This window comes from Populus euphratica, unplaced genomic scaffold (genome assembly GCF_000495115.2).
Source record: "Populus euphratica unplaced genomic scaffold, PopEup_1.0 scaffold2.1, whole genome shotgun sequence".
Lineage (NCBI taxonomy): Eukaryota > Viridiplantae > Streptophyta > Magnoliopsida > Malpighiales > Salicaceae > Populus > Populus euphratica.
In genome coordinates, this window is record NW_011499846.1 from 5,310,033 (window position 1) to 5,328,411 (window position 18,379).

At 35.4% G+C, this 18,379-nt stretch overlaps 4 protein-coding genes across 4 annotated transcripts; 1 reads left to right on the forward strand and 3 right to left on the reverse strand.

Annotated features, from left to right (window-relative positions):
- Positions 1-906: 906 nt before the first annotated feature.
- LOC105134563 (uncharacterized) lies at positions 907-9,320 on the forward strand. Its single transcript, XM_011039023.1, is given in 14 exon segments — positions 907-1,535; positions 1,633-1,719; positions 1,918-2,027; positions 2,174-2,224; positions 2,629-2,800; positions 3,060-3,377; positions 3,457-3,660; positions 4,442-4,927; positions 5,040-5,249; positions 5,881-6,069; positions 6,622-6,785; positions 6,900-7,052; positions 7,140-7,218; positions 8,538-9,320. Coding segments are annotated over 14 exon segments (3,126 nt in total). The 5' UTR covers positions 907-1,082; the 3' UTR covers positions 8,988-9,320.
- A 1,669-nt stretch (positions 9,321-10,989) lies between these two features.
- Positions 10,990-13,797, reverse strand: LOC105134572 (rRNA-processing protein FCF1 homolog). Its single transcript, XM_011039033.1, has 9 exons — positions 13,401-13,797; positions 13,245-13,310; positions 13,015-13,120; positions 12,864-12,906; positions 12,619-12,691; positions 12,293-12,380; positions 11,508-11,564; positions 11,350-11,428; positions 10,990-11,261 (listed from the first exon to the last, which is right to left on the reverse strand). The coding sequence occupies exons 1-9, from the start codon at positions 13,469-13,471 to the stop codon at positions 11,248-11,250; spliced, it is 597 nt and encodes a 198-aa protein (XP_011037335.1). The 5' UTR covers positions 13,472-13,797; the 3' UTR covers positions 10,990-11,247.
- Positions 13,798-15,003: 1,206 nt separating this feature from the next.
- On the reverse strand, positions 15,004-16,106 carry LOC105134582 (basic endochitinase-like). The gene has a single exon (XM_011039044.1). The coding sequence runs from the start codon at positions 16,037-16,039 to the stop codon at positions 15,143-15,145; it is 897 nt and encodes a 298-aa protein (XP_011037346.1). The 5' UTR covers positions 16,040-16,106; the 3' UTR covers positions 15,004-15,142.
- An 846-nt stretch (positions 16,107-16,952) lies between these two features.
- Positions 16,953-18,110, reverse strand: LOC105134591 (basic endochitinase-like). Its single transcript, XM_011039056.1, has one exon. It carries the CDS (start codon positions 18,020-18,022, stop codon positions 17,123-17,125), a length of 900 nt encoding a protein of 299 aa, XP_011037358.1. The 5' UTR covers positions 18,023-18,110; the 3' UTR covers positions 16,953-17,122.
- Between the last annotated feature and the right edge of the window lie 269 nt (positions 18,111-18,379).

An 18,379-nucleotide genomic window follows, 5' to 3' on the forward strand; every position in this document is an offset into this window, starting at 1 on the left:
TTTTTTGTTTTTATATATTAATGTGAAAAATAATTTTTAAAAAGTAATAAAAATATTATTTTAATAAAAATTATTTAAAAAAAAATTGTTACTGCAATCTTAAACATCCTCTAAATATTATTATTTAAATCCATGTGTTCTGCAATCTTAAACATCTTCTAAATATTATTATTTAAATCCATGTGTTTTTATTCACACACACATGCATATTAAAATAAAAAACAAATCTACTCGAAGGAAGCCATCACTATTTTATTGAAGTTTATTTTCACGGTATTAAAAGGGTATCCTACCCCATGATTTAATTTTTTTAAATAAAAAATATTTTAATTTTTTTTTTTATCATTATTATAAATATCCCTTAACCATGTCCAGGGCATTACAGTAACATGATTGGATACTTCCATTCTTGCCACGATTCCATCTCGAAGCCGTGGAGAAGGACATAATTTCCCCTCCTTTTTCTTTCCTTCACTTATAGATGGGGTGACCTTAATTCAAAATTAAATCAGATTGTCAAACTATATAGTCAATTAAGTAGTCACTTGCATATTAATATAAAACTAACCAAATGATTCCTGTGAGGTTGGCAGGATATCAACATCCCGACACCCGTGCTCCTCTTTTTTTTTTTTTTTTTTTTAACTCTCGGGAAAAATCCCTTCTCCTTCGGGGCTTTCGTATCCCTACAATAAACTATCAACATTTTTTTCATTATTATTGCTGTAATAATTTTTATTTTTATTATGTTGCTAGTAATTAAATTAAGAAAAAGAAATGAAAAATCTTTATGTTTTAAGACAATCATTATAATATTGAGGGATATTAGATTTGTAAGATTTTTCAGTACTATATATCGATGTCCCTCACAGCACTAAAACCAGCTCACGTTGATAACGACAGAAAAACAAAGCCAACACCCATCCTGACCTTTCAGTCTCCCTATCCGCCTCGCTATTACTCAACTCAGAAGCATTTTGCATTGCCCTGCGTGTTTATTTTTCTCTTTCAACATCGATTAGCTTATCTGCATGTCGCTCTACAGAGGAGGCAAAGAGTTGATTTTTTTGGTGGAACTCTAAATGGGTTCATTAGAGACGGGAGGAATCTCCTTCAAAAGAGACAAAAACATTCTCATTCGTTCTTATTCAGCTGGTAGAACTGAAAGACACCCCTTTTTGTATAGACCCAGATCAAGTTTTTCTCGTTTCTTGCGTTTCAAGAAGTTAGATTACATTCAATGGATTTGTACTGTTGCTGTTTTTCTCTTCTTTGTAGTTCTCTTTCAGATGTTTTTGCCTGGTTCTGTAGTTGAGAAATCTGAACTAGGTTCTTCTCCATGGAGAGGAATGGAATTGGTTGATAAGGATTTGTGGTATCTGAAGGAGATTGGTGGGTTAGATTTTGGTGAAGATATTAAGTTCCAACCTTCGAAGATATTACAAAATTTTCGAAAAGAAAATAGAGAGATGAATATGTCATTTAGTAACAGGACATTAAGTCGTTTTCCTTATAGGAAACCCCAGCTTGCATTGGTTAGTTCTCACTACTCTTTACTAATCCACTGTTCTCCTTTTGTTAAATTTTTTTTGTGGGGTTGACTTGTGGTCTGAATAGTGTTTTTTAATATAGGTATTTGCGGATCTGTTGGTTGATCCACACCAGCTGTTAATGGTGACTGGTGCTACCGCATTGCAAGAGATTGGCTAACCAATTCATGTATGTATTTTGGTACTTGAATTGTTTTGTCGAGTGTGTGAAAAAAAAAGTGAATTGCTCGACCAAAACTTGTGCATCTTTCTTTTTATATGCAATTTTACCCCAATTCTCAAGTACCCTTAAGCTGCAAAGCGAATTTCAAAGATATGCCATTCTTCTCAATTCTTTGCATCAAATTTATTGGAATTTGTCTGGCAGGTTTATTCACTAGTAGATGGTCCTGCGCAAAGCATTTGGAAGAGCATGAGATCTCCAGTTAACATCATCCAAATCAGCCACAAAATGGAGATTGCTGTTGATTGGCTAAAGTATGCATGGCACTCTACTGCCTTTCAGAAACATGATGAACTTTTAAATATGCTGTCTTTTGTTTTTGAAATTAATCAAGCATGTTCCGTGTCATTGGATTTGGATGCTTTTGGTTGCATCTAATTTTGATGTATTCTTTTTGCAGCTATGATGGCATACTTGTGAATTCTTTAGAAACGAAGAGTGTCTTCTCTTGGTAAGATGAATTACCATCTTTTTTTCAAATGAAAGATATGCCTCAAAAAATAATGCTTTCTTCAATCCTTTTCTTCTTTTCAATTAATTCTACTATTTTGGGCAGTCCTATGTGATTAGTCTTTCATTAGCAGTCAATTAAAAATGAGCCTATTTAGTATTGTAATGATTAGAGAGCTGTCTTTACCCTAGAATCATAATCGCCCTATGCCTGAGACTTGATTGCCCATGCAAATTAAAATGCTCAGTGTGTTGCCTGATATTTAGCGTACTTGGGGCACAACTTTGTCACTTTGTTCTAGTTGAAGTATATATACGAGGACAGGAGCTGTGTGTACTTTTGTTAATTTATGCGAGAAGTTATTTGTGTGACTCAATTAACATGAATGATTTCACTTTTAACAGTTTTATGCAGGAACCTTTCAAGTCTGTGCCTCTTATATGGACCATCAATGAAAGAACACTCGCTACTCATTCTAGACAGTACACTTCAAGTTGGCAAATTGAGCTTCTGCATGATTGGAGAAAAGCTTTCAACCGGGCTACAGTAGTTGTCTTCCCAAATCATGTCCTTCCGGTAATCAGCTACGATATAACCTCACCTTATGGACACTGTCTGAAATTTCCATGGGATTAATCTGGACTTTCAAATAAAATGATAAAATGAAACTCCCCAATAAATCTCATCTATATTAAAAAAAAAAAACAATAATCCAACATATAGCAATAAGCAACTTAATGTTTTGTAACATGACTGTGTTGTGATGTTTTCATACTCATGCTATTAACATTGGAGCTGAAGTTGACATTTATCTCCATTTCTGCATTTCAAACAGATGATGTACTCTGCATTTGACACTGGAAACTATTATGTTATTCCTGGTTCTCCTGCTGATATATGGGAAACAGAAACTACAATGGCGTTGTATAATGATGAAATACATGTGAAGAGGGGCTATGAGCCCGATGACATTGTCATTGCAATTGTGGGAAGTCAATTTTTGTACAGGGGTTTGTGGCTGGAGCATGCACTTGTTTTGAAGGCTCTATTGCCACTTTTTGCAGAATTTTCATTAGATAATAATTCAAAATCTCATCTCAAAATCATTATTTTAAGTGGGGATCCTACTGGCAACTACAGTGCGGCTGTTGAGGTATGATTTTGATGCTTGCCTGCAGAGTTCTTACATTTGAAAATAGATGCCAATTTCTGTGATCTCTTTGTTTCCTCAGGCTATTGCTGCTAACTTGAGTTATCCAAAAGGTACTGTAAAGCACTTTGCTGTCGATGATGATGTGGGCAGTCCCCTCGGTGCAGCTGATATTGTGATATATGGATCTTTCCTCGAGGAGCAGTCTTTTCCTGAAATTTTGGTGAAAGCCATGTCCATTGGAAAACCCATCATAACCCCAGATCTCTCCATGATCAGGAAATATGTAAGCCTCACTGATTTCTCATCTTCAGTCTTCATGCACCAGCAGATTGAATTCACAAGGTACATTGATTTAATGGATGATTTGAAAGATGATCTCATATTCCTGAGTGGTATCAACTCAACCACTCTCTTCATTACATCGGGTGGATCACTAGTCTTTCTGTTTTTTCATTTTTTTCAGCTCTATTAAGGCACAATTATCTTGATGAATAAACCCATCAGGTCTTATTCATAGTCTAAACCCGAGTTCTTATGAGTCTTATTCTGACCTTGTATTTCTATGAATTAGATTGCCTCTCCTCACCAGAGCAATAACTTATTCATTTTCCTGATTTGTTTTACTTTATATAATCTTACAAGTCACTCATCTCAATACCCCCATGTAGAATCCAATCATTATCTCAATACCCCCATGTAGAATCCAATCATTTCTTTATCGTCACATCAGGAACATTCTTTAATAATTCTTGTTGCTACCTCATCAAATCATATTCTTTTTTTGAGATTAACCCTCTTCCAGTAAATTTACAATGAGAAATAAGTTTTGTCCAGTTCAATATAGCTACTGCTCTTCTTTGAAGTTAGTGGCGCTGGAAACTAGCAGTTCATAATTTTTGGCATTAACAATTTATTGTCAGGAATTTTGCGAAATACCAAATACACAATGATTGATAAAATGTTATTGGTATCAGATTTTTATTTTTCATTATTGTGAATCATTTTCTTGTTACACACCTATGTTTATTAAGCAAACTACTGACTGTATTAGCAATAACTATTAGGTTGATGACAGGGTGAATGGCTATCTTTTTCCCAAGGAAAACCTCAAGGTTTTGACACAGATTGTATTGCAAGCGATCTCCAAAGGGACATTATCACCTCTGGCCCGTAATATCGCGTCAATAGGAAAAAAGACTGCTAAAAACCTCATGGTTCTAGAAACTATTGAAGGCTACGCTACACTACTTGAAAATGTTGTTGAGCTTCCATCAGAAGTCGCACCTCCTAAGGCTGTTTCAGAAATTCCTTCAAAACTGAAAAAAGAGTGGTGCTGGCATCTGTTTAAAGCATTTATGAATTCTACGCATGAAGACAGAACTTTGAAAAGTTTCAGATATTTAAAAACAGTCGAGGAGCAGTGGAACTATATGCAAAAAGAGAGCTCTGGTTCCATAGCTGCTACTAATGATTCATTCTCATATGACATCTGGGAGGAAGAGAGAAATATTACGATGCTCAATACTAGAAAGAGAAGAGAGGAAGAAGAGGTAAGTGTTTGTGCAGTGATAATTTATTAAGAGTAAATTTTGGATGGGTCTTCTTGTCTTCCATTCTTGAAGTGCATCCTTTGTAAAATTTGACCCTTGGGATATTTGGCAGCTAAAAGATAGAACTGATCAACCTCATGGAACATGGGAGGATGTGTATAAAAGTGCCAAAAGGGCTGATCGTTCCAGGAATGATTTACATGAAAGGGATGAAGGAGAACTTTTGAGGACAGGGCAACCATTATGCATTTATGAACCGTATTTTGGGGAAGGAGCCTGGTCTTTTCTTCACCTAAGTTCGCTTTATCGTGGAGTAGGATTGGTGAGTTTGCTTCTCTGTATTTCATCCAGATAACCCATGTCATTTTCTCTGTTTTTCTTTAAGTTAACTTTTGTGTTCGATCTGATGATTGCTCCCAACATGATAGACACCACCTTCCTTTAATATGTAGCATATGGGAAAAAAATCTTTTATGCCAAGTTTAAAGATTCTACTTTCCAACGGTGTTTTTTGCTTGAACTTCCAATTTTAATCTCTTCGCCATTTAGCAAGTTGAGGAAAAGGTAAATGGGCAGTAACTCACTTTGAATAATATCTTTATTTATGTATCTGTAAGCTTATTTGCATATTGCCTAGCATCATGGTGTTTTTTACCTCATCTTCTTATAGTTAATGAATTTGAAGACTGGTACATATAACCAAACCATATGGTGTGTTTTACCGGCAACACGATTCGATTTTGGTTGGCACTTGCTGGCTTGCATTGAAGGAATTTGAAGCCCTTAGTTGCATGCTCGTTTGCAATTGTAACCAAACCATGTTCCAGTTTCTATTCTATGGGTCTTGCTTTATACTTCTGCTTTTAGCTAGAGAACTTGTAAATTTGATGGAACTTGTATAAAAGAGGTTTTTATCTTTCCTGCCTGTTTTTACACACTGACAATGGTTGCAGTCCACGAAAGGTCGAAGGCCCAGGACAGATGACATTGATGCCCCCTCCCGTCTATCACTTCTTAGCAAGCCATACTACCGAGATGCCCTAGGTGAATATGGAGCTTTTTTTGCAATCGCAAATCGGATTGACCGTATTCATAAGAATTCCTGGATAGGGTTTCAATCTTGGAGAGCAACGGCAAGGAAGGTATATAATGATTCCCTATTTCTTGTCTACCCTATGTTCTTTTCGTTTAATGTTGTTTGCTCTGCCTTACATGCTGTTTTCAATTAATTCTGCATTTTTGGTCATTCAGACTGATCTTGGCAGAACATTAATAGATTTGGTTCTACTGTAAAATTTGGCTAACGCAAGGTTACTTTCAACCATGAAGCTTTTGAGTTCATGTGGTGGCTGAACAGATTAATCGATGCATACCATGCAACTATAGCTACAGGCGTGATTTGCCTTTACTTTGAAATGAGCTAGATTGATGGAAGGTTTTCTGAGATTCTAGTCCCTAATTTCCTCTTGCCATTACCTAACTATGAGTAGTTACCATTTCAGTTCTGTCATCTATGGAAGTAATGAGTTTATTGTTATAACCTTTAGAAATTTATTCTTAAATAAAAGAACAGTGCTCTTATTTCCTTGGGATCTTGATTTATGGAATGGCAGCAAGTCAAAGTTAAACGAATGTGATCTCATAATTTATTTCATGCATATAATGGACTATATCTTACTGTGGGGTATAAATAGGCATCTTTGTCTAGGATTGCTGAAAAGGCATTGGTAGATGCTATAGAATCACAAAAGCATGGGGACTCACTTTACTTTTGGGTTCGCATGGACATGGATCCAAGAAACGACTTACAGAGCGACTTTTGGTCATTCTGTGATGCTATAAATGCTGGAAATTGCAAGTAAGAGCCATGCTTGTTTATCTCAAGATTTATTATGAAAATCTTGAAAATTTCACTCCTTTCTCCGTTTAATTTTTTTAGCTGATTCCACCTTTTAATTGTTGGTGGTTGAAGGTTAGCTTTTTCTGAGGCTCTTAAGAGGATGTATGGCATCAAGCATGATTTGGAATTTTTGCCACCCATGCCTCAAGATGGAGATACATGGTCTGTCATGCTGAGTTTTGCTTTGCCAACAAGGTCCTTCCTAGAGTTTGTAATGTTTTCAAGGTGTGATAAGTTGTTCCTGCTGACTTGGTAATTCAAAAATTTCAAGCATAAGTTGGTTCAGATGCTGATTTGAACTGTTGAGTGCAGAATGTTTGTGGATGCACTGGATGCGCAGATGTATGATGAGCACCATCAAAGTGGACGATGTTATCTGAGTCTAGCTAAGGTAACTTTTGAGTTTTCTGTTATTGCCCGCATGAAACTTGTCCCTTATTGGAATTTTGTTTGGATGCTATTATAAGCAGTGTTGCCAAGAGGCACTGAGGCTCGGGCCTGGGTGCTCCAGGTGAGGCAAGACCCAAGCACCTTTTATTTTTACAGGCAAGGCAATTTAACTAGCTCGCCTGGAGTGCAAGCACTCGGCCTGAAGCAAGCGCTTGGTCAAAATATATGTTCTTTTTTCTTTTTTTTTTTAATTGATGTGTTTTGACTGATTTGCTCATTTTTTTTCTAGTCAACACCAAAAATAATTTAAGGGTGTAGTTGTAAAAGTAAAAAGTAGTGTTTAAAAAGAAAAAATGATCATCAAAATAGAGTTGTAGGCACATTTGGCAGCCATGCTTTTCCAAAGAATCAGGTACATCTTTTTGTTTGTTTCTTCAATTTTTTTTTCTTCTTAACTTATGTGGCCTCTCTCAATTTTATTTCTTCTTTACCTGTCTCTTTCTGTCTCTTTAAATATCCATGGTTTTATGCTGCTGCAATTTTTACTTTTTTTTTTTAATAAATAATATTTCTCAAATCCCAAGTTCATCACTCATCAAACTTCAATTGCTTTTTTTTTTCTAGATGTGCTTATTGTTTTTGAAACTTGAGTTTCAAACTTCACAACTGATTTTTTTTTCTTGTCGTGTTTATTGTTTTTTTAATCATCCTAGTTTATTCCAAACTTAAGCATTTTAAGTTTATTTTAATCCACTTGCTCTTTTAATTGTCTTATTTTGTTTTTAAAGATGAATAGTATAACTTTCTATGACTAAATTAAAATATTCTGAGTTTCTCGTTGATTTTCTAATCTTAATTTTTAACATATATATATTATTTGAATTTATAGCATTGTGCCTTGTTTTATTTAGGCATGCACCTTGCACTTCGGGCATTGGACAGCCTTGACGCTGTAGGGCGCTTCTCGCTTTTGACCACACTATTATGATTGAAATCAAGGTTTTCAATGGGTTTATTTGAAGGACCCCCCACCCAAAGTGGTAGACATCAGTTTCACTGAAGCTCAGTTTACTCTTCAAGCTCATTATGAATAAAATGTCAAAGTTACTTCTACAACCGTCCAATTGACCCTGCCATCAAGTTGGGTCACTTGGTGTGTGAAATAATTGACTTGCAAATTATTTTTGTGGGGGATTATTGTTTGCAAGATATGCTGTTGGAACAGTCAAGTAGTCATCCTAGGTTCCCTCAAATTGTACAGATAGCTCTGAGACCATTTTACAACCACGTACAATTTTATTTTTTTTAAATGTATTGCAGGATAAGCATTGCTACTCACGGGTTCTTGAGCTGCTTATAAATGTCTGGGCATACCACAGTGCTAGGCAGATGGTGTACGTGAACCCTGAGAGTGGCTTGATGCAAGAGCAGCATGCAGTCAACAGTCGCAGAGGCAATATTTGGGTCAAATCGTTCTCATACAGCATTCTTAAGAGCATGGATGAGGACTTGGCTGAAGAGGCAGATTCTGATCAGCCCAGGAGAAGATGGTTATGGCCATCAACAGGCGAGGTTGTATGGCAAGGATTATTTGAGAAAGAGAGAAATCTGCGGAATCATCAGAAAGAGAAGAGGAGACAGCAAAGCAAGGACAAACAACAAAGAATGAGGAAAAAACGCCGTCAACCAGTGCTGGGGAAATACGTGAAGCCCCCACCAGAGGACATAGAAAATTCAAACTCTACAGTGTCTGTGTCGGAATCTTTGTAGCATTAAGTTCAGGCTGGGCAGCATTGGAGGTAGGGTCTAGTTTGATCATTCTTTTATTGTTGATTTTTCCTCTACAGTTAATTCATTTGGCAGATAGGATGCATGCTTTTGTATCTTTTGTACGAAGGGGTTTGTATGTAAATAGCTGCATCCTACGTTGTTAGTGTTGTTGATGAGTGTGTATACTAATTTTCCCTTTTCTTTTCAATCTCTTCACACCCCATTGTAGAAGTTGTTGCGTTCATGACAGAAAAACGTGGGAGAATTTGTAATTTCCAGACTTCTCTTTCGAATTTCCGACATTTACCATGGCCCTGATTGCCAGTTATAGAACTGTTCCAATCCATACTGAAGACGAGAGAAGCCTGTTGGTTTCTTTTTTTCTTGCAAGACAAACAGTGTAATTTAAATACTCACACGACAGTCTACAAGGATCACACGTTCACCATCTTCTAGGCAGGACAGCAGCTGCAACCGCAGGCATTATCCTCGAGCGTTAACTATCAAAATTCTTTACCACACTGACAGAAACACCAATATTTATTCTTGTTGGAGAACTCGAGTTTGTTCTGTCACCACACTCTATTAACAAATCATAGCATCTTCACGATAAATTTTAGAGTGCCAGTTATTTTAATTTAATTGAGTTGTCATTTTTCAATAATTTATTAATTGTTTTTTTTAATTCATTAGCTAATAGTTCATGTTTTCACCTGTTGATATCATTATACAAGATAAAAAGTTGAAAAAATAAAATAGTGGTGGATTTTCTTAATAAACCTTGTTGTGTGATTTGTACTTAAAATTGTCCATTTCTTTTAAAAACAATTAATTTCTTGACTTACCAAAATAAAAGTGGAGATATGTTTGGTTTTGGAGAAAATGGAGGAAATGGAATGAATCTAAAATCTTTTTTTCTCTTTCTAAGGTAAACTAGTTTTATTTTTATTTTTTTATTTTAATAAATTTAATACATGTTGTTTTGTTGTTCAAATTCTTTATTTATTTTCTTCGCCAAACATGACTTATGTAAAGATGTAAAGTAATTATTAAATGAATTTATTTAGAAGTATATGAAATAGACAAAAACAAGATATTATCTAAAAAAGTAATGATTATTTCTATAGCTGTTGATGTTTTTAATTCAACACTTTTTTTTTTATTTCCTTTCCTTTCATTTTTTTTCTACTTTTATCATTAGATTTCTTTAACAATTATCAGAGTTTTCTTTGAAGAAACCAAGCCAATAATATCATATTATAACAACTCTTACATGATTTAATTTAAATCTAAATTAAAAAAATATTTGGGTAGATATTTTTTTCATGTTTATATCATTATTTTTTTCTCTATTTTATCTTCAGAATTTTTTTATTGGTTTGCCATTTACCTTTGAATTGATCAAGTGACCAAGTAAGCCGTATTATGTTAAGACAAATTTTGCCTAGTTTAATTTTGAACTCAAACTAAGTAAGATATTGATTTACAATATTTTTTTTATCTATTAATTTTATCCTTAAATTTTGATCAACTCCCACGCTGTTTAATTCTTAACTTAATTCTTAACTCAAGTTACACAAGAAATTAGATTGAAAAACTACTGAGCTGAATTTAATAACAATATTAAATGATTTTTTTATCATCTGAATATATTTTTTGTTATATTAAAAAAATATTAAAAATTAAAAAAACTCACAAACTGATATTAACCATTAAATCATCTGGGTGTGATTTTCGGCAAATAAACAAACACCCCCCCCCCCCCCCCCCCTCTCCATATTCGGCTTGGTCTGAGAACTTTGTTCAGTGTTTTTCATGTTGTTGCATTAACTATTAAATATAATTATAAATCATCAGTCCTTATCTTCTGCATAAAAAATGTTGGCTTGGTGGCGGTCAAATTCACGGGGAATAAATGCATTGGCGTGAGAATACAAGACAATTCGACCACCCATCAAATTCAGTAAAACAGCAAGGCTTCAGTGGCCAAGTTTGAGAGGGGTTGAAGCATAATTCAGACTGCAAGCGTGATATATAATAATGAAACAAGGAGCAAAGCTAAAAACAGTTACATATTGTGAAGATTTTCCTCTAATTATAGAAACAACAAAATTTCAACCCTCATTTCGAGGTTGGAAAGAACTACACTAAAAAAGAGCCACCATATGGTAAAGGATCTCAACCATATTTCCATATGGTAGGATAAATGACATTCAAGAGCATCAAGCAAAATCCTCTGTTCTCCCAATCTTGAAAGTTATCAATATCGTGGAGCTGCAACAGAAAGACACAGAAGTCAGTCTAATCAAATCAGAGCATTATCAAATAAAATTTCTACTAAACACGAGTCGCAGGAGCCTACCTCCACCTACTGTTGCTTCAGGCAACCGCTCAATTGAGTATTTGTGTTGAGTGATGTACATGATTGGCACACCAGGGATCTGCCAGCAAACAAGCAACTTCAGATCAGAACAGATTTCATTTCAAAGGAATAGCAAAAGATTATTCACTTGAAGATACCTTGCGGATTCTTCGCTTTAAATCTCGATCACATGTAGCAACAATATAGCATTTATGCTGTTCCCACACAAATGATCTAGTTAGTTACATTCAAAAAACACATTGGATAATGTCAATGTGCACAAAGGAATCAACATGAAAGGCTGTGTCATTGATAATACTTCAGCATATAAAAAACAAAGTAAAATACTTTCAAATACAGTCACAGAACGGATTATATTCCTTGCCTATGGCCATTATTGTCAAGCTTATTTTTCCAAGTAATAGATCGATGTTTTTAATAGAACAACAAAAACATATTGGCATGAACATTTAAGAGAATAATTTCCTCCAACTTCTGTGATTGTGAGGCTTTATTATTTTCTCCTTTTATTGCCAGAAAGATGGCGTGATTTATAAATCTGGATTGATCCTCTCAGGTTCCTTGCAACATTAGGTCCCATGTTTGCTAAATATGAGCCATAGAATTTAAAAGAAACGGTTAGATTTATTCTTATAAGTCAGCCAGTGGTTAGTGTGTTTTATACTAGTGGGAAAGGGTTGATTCATTGAGTGATAAAATCCAAACCATGCATTTGAAATCACCAGTCCAAGCTTAACAAACATGATAGATTATCTTCCTTCCAAACCCATGAGTCCTTACTCTTAATTAATACTTCAAATAAACTACCTAATGGCAGCTAACTCCTTCTGACAAGTTGGAAAAATCTCCGAAGTGGATAACATTTTGAGAAAACAACAATCAGCAAGGATAGCAGAACAAAGATATTATAGTCAAAATGTACCTTGGTAACCCTTTCAACAATACAGTCATCAGCATAAGTCCCCTTATGAATACAGGGTAGTCTCTCAAAACGTGGATCCTTAGCAATTCTGTTAAGACACAAACATCCATCATCAGAATTCCTGTAACCAAATGAAATTTTGAGCAGCACTGGACCAGTTTTTGGTCACCAAATTGCAAAGGAAACACATTGTGGATGTCAACTGCAAGTAACAAAATTTACAAGCAGACTGAAACCACTGCCACAGACACAATCAACCCCCTTAAGTCTTGATACAAAACATATCTGGAAAAGAAATTGAAAAACTCAGAAACATGAAACCATACCTTAAAGCCACGCGGTATTTCTGACCTAACTTCTCAAGTTCCGCCATCACACAGTCTGTGATGCAAGGTGTGCCTTAAAATCGAAAAAAGTGGAAGATATCAATAACGTAATAGTAAAAGGAAGTTCCAAGCTTCATCTCATCCCCCAACCAGTCTTAATACTTGGACAATTAAGATATTACTCAAATCAAAAGCATTCAATATAGAGCTAGTAAAAAGAAGAAAGAAGAGGCTAAAGAACTCACATTTCGCATACAAGCAGTCCAGCATTGCCTTCTCTAAATCCAACTACAAAACACCAGCAGGAAATTATATGAGCCAAAATTTCAATCCCATATCGCTATTTTAATCAAAATCAGATGGAATTAACAATTAACAATTGCATTAAGCACTCACCTTATTCTGAATAGAGAAATTAATGAAGTTAGTGTCCACCAAGACCCTATATGGGGGCCCCAAAGCTGTGTTGTATGAGAAGAAGAGAGCAGAAGAAACCTGTGGCCTATTTATATAAAAAATAAAGAGGAAAAAGAAAGAAAGAAAGAAAGACTTCAGTTCCAATTCTTTTTATACTTGCTTCGAGAAAATTTATAATCACAGCAGCAGTGATAGACATGAAAGCTTACACATTTCTTGGAAGCTTTTCGAGGGACAAATCTTTTTTCTTCGGATTCAAAACCTCCTCTTTATGTCTAAATAAAAAAATAATAATTAATAAAGAAAGTTACAGAGAGCTAAAATCAACAGGTCAGATCCTGGGAACTACAGAAAGAAGTGCTCACTGTTTAATTGCTTTAGAGGTAATCATCTTCTTCATTTTTGCAAATTTAGGGCCTTTTTTGGCTCTCCCCATCGCTTCGTTTGAAGATTAAAAACCTAAGACAGTACAAACCTAATAAACAGGAAAAGATAAGAGGTTGTGTTTGCAAATAGAAACTGACAAAATATTTTATGCTGTTCCTATCGCTAAAGATGGTCCGCCCCGCAAAGTATATTCAGTCTGGTTTATAATATACGCAGAGGAAGAGAGCAACGGCCTGAAATTCACCGTTCTTTTACTTGGGTCGGTGACGGTGAGGAAAAGAGCTTTTTTAAAGGAGTCGCCCGTGGCAGGGATTTCGTTTAACCTAAACGGGGAACATGGAGCCCGAAGAGTCCAGCCCAGCTAAGAACCTTTCTTTTGTTTTTACATGGAGCCCGAAGAGTCCAGCCCAGCTTCTCTGTATTAGATTGCTCTAATAAGGTTATCTATTGAAACTGGCCCAGCTAAGAACCTTTCTTTTGTTTTTTCTTTTCTTTTCTTTTCTTTTTCTTTAGAGTGAAAACATTTCTTGTTCTTTTTTCTTTTTAGAATATACTTTTCTTTTGCTTTTTCTTGTTCTTTTTATTTTCTTTTCATTGGTGCCTTCTATTTTATTTCTTAGTTTTGCATCACAGACATGATTGATCAATCACTTTCATTTTTTGGAGCTCTTCTTTCGTATGCTCTTTTAAAAAACAAATTGAAAATCTAACATTAGTTTAAAAAACAAATATTGAAAAAACCCATAAAAGTCCACAAAACATGAAAACCTAGAGAACGAGAAAAAATATTAACTTGTAAAATCTAAAAAAAAAATCATGTCCATAAGCCTTTTAAATATAAATATGTTTATAGGTAATAAAATAAGTTTGCAAGACAAGACTTTCTCAAAATTTTCAATATTTACAGGTTGTTTTATAATTTTTAAGGGTTAAATATCTCAATTTATCTTTATATAATAGAATAATTCTTTAACTTATCTTTAAATTCTTAAATAAACTAATTTTATCCTTAAATAAACACTAAGTTTTTTATTTATCATTCTTAGAAAATTTTAGACTAAATTCCTTTAAGTAAAAATCTTTTTAAACTTGAAACTCAGGCAAATCTAAATTACCTTTATTCTTTATTGATTTTAAGAAATTTAATTAGAAAAAAATTATTAAATAAGTTAGCTTTACTATCTTTTACTCATACATCAATGATGAACATGGTATACATTGATAAATTAATTCTTATGTGAGATTCCACTTTATTTGGCTATGTAATTTTTATTATTCAGTAGGCAATTTTAGATATTAATTTTCAAGAAAATTAGTTAGAAAAGACCTATATCATTAAAAAATAGTAAACAATTTTCTTTTTTTTTAAAAAAAAATAGTCTGAGTTTGAACCCTAGAAAGAGCACTAGAGATGTTTTTTTGGTATTGACATAGCAATAGCAATTAAGGAATTACTAACCCATTAATAAATCTACAAGAATTAGCGCATAGGAGGCAAGGATTTGAGTAAAGATATAAAGTCTCAGGTTCAAAACTCGAAATCTTATTGCGTGTGTGTATAAACTGCCTATCGTTTTGCAATAAAAGTAGGAAGGAGCAGCGTTTTATTTCACGATATTAATCAACTCTAAGGAGGCAACTTATTAGGATTACAAGGACGCTGCTCTTTGATTTTGGCTTAATGATGATGATATCATACTTGGAACGCCTTTCAAGAAGCTCAAACACTATCCCTGATCCTGGAACTGTATCCACTTTGATCATCACTATACTTGTTCCAGAGCATGACACCGCCATACTTGGGGGAACCTTGGACAAAAGGTAGCACTTGCGATTTGAGCGCATTAGTTGTCACAAAACCACTGCCAGCAGCCGCCCTAGAAGCCGGAAGCCCCACAAAAAACTTCCTGGCCGGAATAGAAGATGTCCATTTGTTCCATGAGTCCATAAAGCTCTGAGGATTGTTAGTGTTATACTCACACTGAGGGTTGTTGTAAAATTGGATCCATACATAATCGAAAAGTCCCGTGTGAAGTGCCTTATCAAGCCAATTGTCGGGAAAAGGACACTGCGGTGCAGCTGTCAAGTACACTTTCCTGCCTCCTCGGCTGAGCTCGGACAATCTAGAAGCAAGAACTACATAGTAACGTTCTCCACCCTCTATGTCAAAATCTATGCCGTCCAAAATGGCATCGCCTAGTGGCCTTGAATTTGCGTTTCCACTAAGGAAGTTGTTCCATAAATATTCTGCTACACCCCTAGCTTCATCAGGTGAAGTTAACGTGTAGCCACCGGATCCACCACCAATGGAAAGCATAACTTTAATGCCTTGGTTTTGGCAGTTATGGATGCCTCTGCTTACTCTTTGGCAGCCATTTGAGGATGGGTCACAGTGACCGGCTAAGTTGACCTGAGGTTTTTTGCCATTGCCAAAAACTGAGAGAAAGGCGATGTTCACGATGCCATATTTCCCTGAGGCACATGTATCTGTGAGCGTGCCTTCCCTCGCATCTTGGCCCCAGTAAACCACTATGCTTCCAGCTTTTGCTTTAAAAGCCAAAGCAAGAAGTGTTGCAAGGAAGAGAATTGCACATTTTGCAGAAAATCTGGGACTCATTCTTTAACAAATTGACCTTTTCACCGAGTTTGATGCAAGTAAAGTATTATAGAGCAACCTATTTATGAATTATTAAATTTCTGTTGCTATTTCTACGTTGCTACCATTCACTGTCGCATGCGCTGAAGAATGATGCGGGCAAATAAGCAAAGTTCTGTACAGCTAATTCATACACAGTCGTCGATCAGAACACGCTTTCATTGAACCCAAGTCAAGCATATTGACGTCTGTAAGCGTGTTCTTGGGTATTGAATGCTAGAATTTCTTGCTGACGTGTGTTGAGGGAGTTTTTACACCTTGAATCCCCTGCGTGAACACTAAATATTGGTGATGTTATTTTTATTTTAAAACTCTGAAGTCTAAACTATTGTATAAGGCTTTTCATTCGATGGTTTAAAATAGTTAATTTGATGTTACGTTGATTTGGAGTTGGAGTTGCTTTTGTCTGGGCCGGCGTGAAAAAAATAAAGTTGGCGCCCGCTGATGAGTTTTTATTTAGCCTAAATGATGTATATAAGCCCAGGCCCCTTATATTATATTGGGCTTAAGTGGTTACATACTGACTCTGTCCAAGGTGGGTGTGATAAAACTGTGCTGGAGGCCTCGAAGAAATCTTTTCTTCGTCTGGACTAGTATGTTTTGTTGGGTTATCTTAAGAGTTTGTTTTTATTTGGGCTTTTTGATGAGCTTGTTTGTAATTGTGCTTTGTATTCACCAGCCCTTGTGCACGTTTTGGGGGTGGGGGCGTAAACTATAATCTATAGCATATAGAGCTTATTAGAAAGTCGTGTGAACGCACGCTTTTAACAACAATGACAAGTAGGAATTAGAATGGCGTATGATGAATAAAAAAAATAGGGCAATTCTCAACTCAAGAAATAGTAGTAGTCGGCTAGGAGCTATGGACTAAATGTATAACTAATAAAGCTTACTTTTCGTTCATTTTTATAACAAAGAGTAATGAGCAACGTTTTATTTCATACTAAAAAAAAAAAAGAGTATTAAGGACTCCCCTAAAGAGGAAACTCAGGCATTGCTCTTTGATTTTAGGTGTCATAACGTGCAAGGATCTGCTCTTCGAAATTAAACACTGTCCCTTATTTGGGAGCTATATCCATTTCGATCATCGTGGTACTTGTTCCAAAGCATGACACCTCCATACTTGGAAGAACCCTTGACAAAAGGCAACACTTGCGATTTGAGTATATTGGCTCCCACATAACCACTGCCCGCAGCCGCCTGTTGAGAAGCTGGAAGCCCCACGAAGAACTTCTGGGCTGGAACAGATGACGTCCATTGGTTCCATGAATCCTTAAATTTCTTAGGGTTATTGGTGTTATACTCGCATGGTCGATTGTTGTAAAATTGGATGTACACATAGTCAAAAAGTCCTGTGGCAAGTGCATCATCGAGCCATTCATCAGGGAAAGGACACTGCGGTGCCGCGGTTAAGTACACTTTCCTGCCTCCTCTGCTGAGCTCGGACAATCTAGTGGCAAGAGCTACATAGTGAAGTTCTCCACCCTCTATGTCAAAATCTATGCCATCCAAAATGGCATCACCTAGCGGCCTTGAATTTGAACGTCCACCGAGGAAGTTGTTCCATAAATATTCTGCTACACCCCTAGCTTCAGCATCAGAGGTTAAGGTGTAGCCGCTAGTTCCACCACCAATGGAAAGCATAACTTTGACTCCCTGGTTTTGGCAATTACGGATGTCGTTGGTCACTTTTTGGCAACCATTTGAGGACGGGTCACAGTGACCAGCTAAGTTGATTTGAGGTTTTTGGCCATTGCCAAAAATCGAGAGGAAGGCTATGTTTACAATACCATATTTTCGTGACGCACATGTACTTGTGAGTGTGCCTTCCCTCCCGTCTTGGCCCCAATAAATCACTATGCTTCCAGCTTTTGTTTTGAAAGCCAGATTTAGCAGTATGCCAAGGAGGAGAAATGCAGATTTTGCAGAAAATTCAGTTGCCATTTTTGAACTGTTTAATTGAAGGTTTTTACTGAGCTTTGATGCAAAAGGGTTCTGAAGGAGTAGCCTTTTGTAGAGTTGAGAATTGATGGAATCAATTATTGCTGTTGCAATTTGTCCATGTTTACTATTGACAGTCATATGTTTCAATTCTATTTTTTTTTTTAAATTAATTTTTATTTTATTTTATTATTTATTTTAAATTATTTTTTTAATATTTTTACATTTTTTTAATTTAATGTGTTAATTAAAAAAATTATTTAAAAAATTAAAAAAATATTATTTTAATATATTTTTAAATAAAAATATTTTTAAAAATTATTATTATTATACTTTCAAGTTTCAAATACATCGAAAGTA

Bases quoted from the DNA above. Each gene is read 5' to 3' on its own strand.
- LOC105134572 (XM_011039033.1), bottom strand. From the start codon at position 13,471: ATGGGGAGAGCCAAAAAAGGCCCTAAATTTGCAAAAATGAAGAAGATG. The intron at 13,121-13,244 runs GTAAGCTTTCAT...TTATATAAATAG, and splicing joins GAAAAGCTTCCAAGAAATGT to GCCACAGGTTTCTTCTGCTC. The intron at 12,907-13,014 runs GTGAGTGCTTAA...GGTGTTTTGTAG, and splicing joins ATTTCTCTATTCAGAATAAG to TTGGATTTAGAGAAGGCAAT.
- LOC105134591 (XM_011039056.1), bottom strand. From the start codon at position 18,022: ATGGCAACTGAATTTTCTGCAAAATCTGCATTTCTCCTCCTTGGCATA.
- LOC105134582 (XM_011039044.1), bottom strand. From the start codon at position 16,039: ATGAGTCCCAGATTTTCTGCAAAATGTGCAATTCTCTTCCTTGCAACA.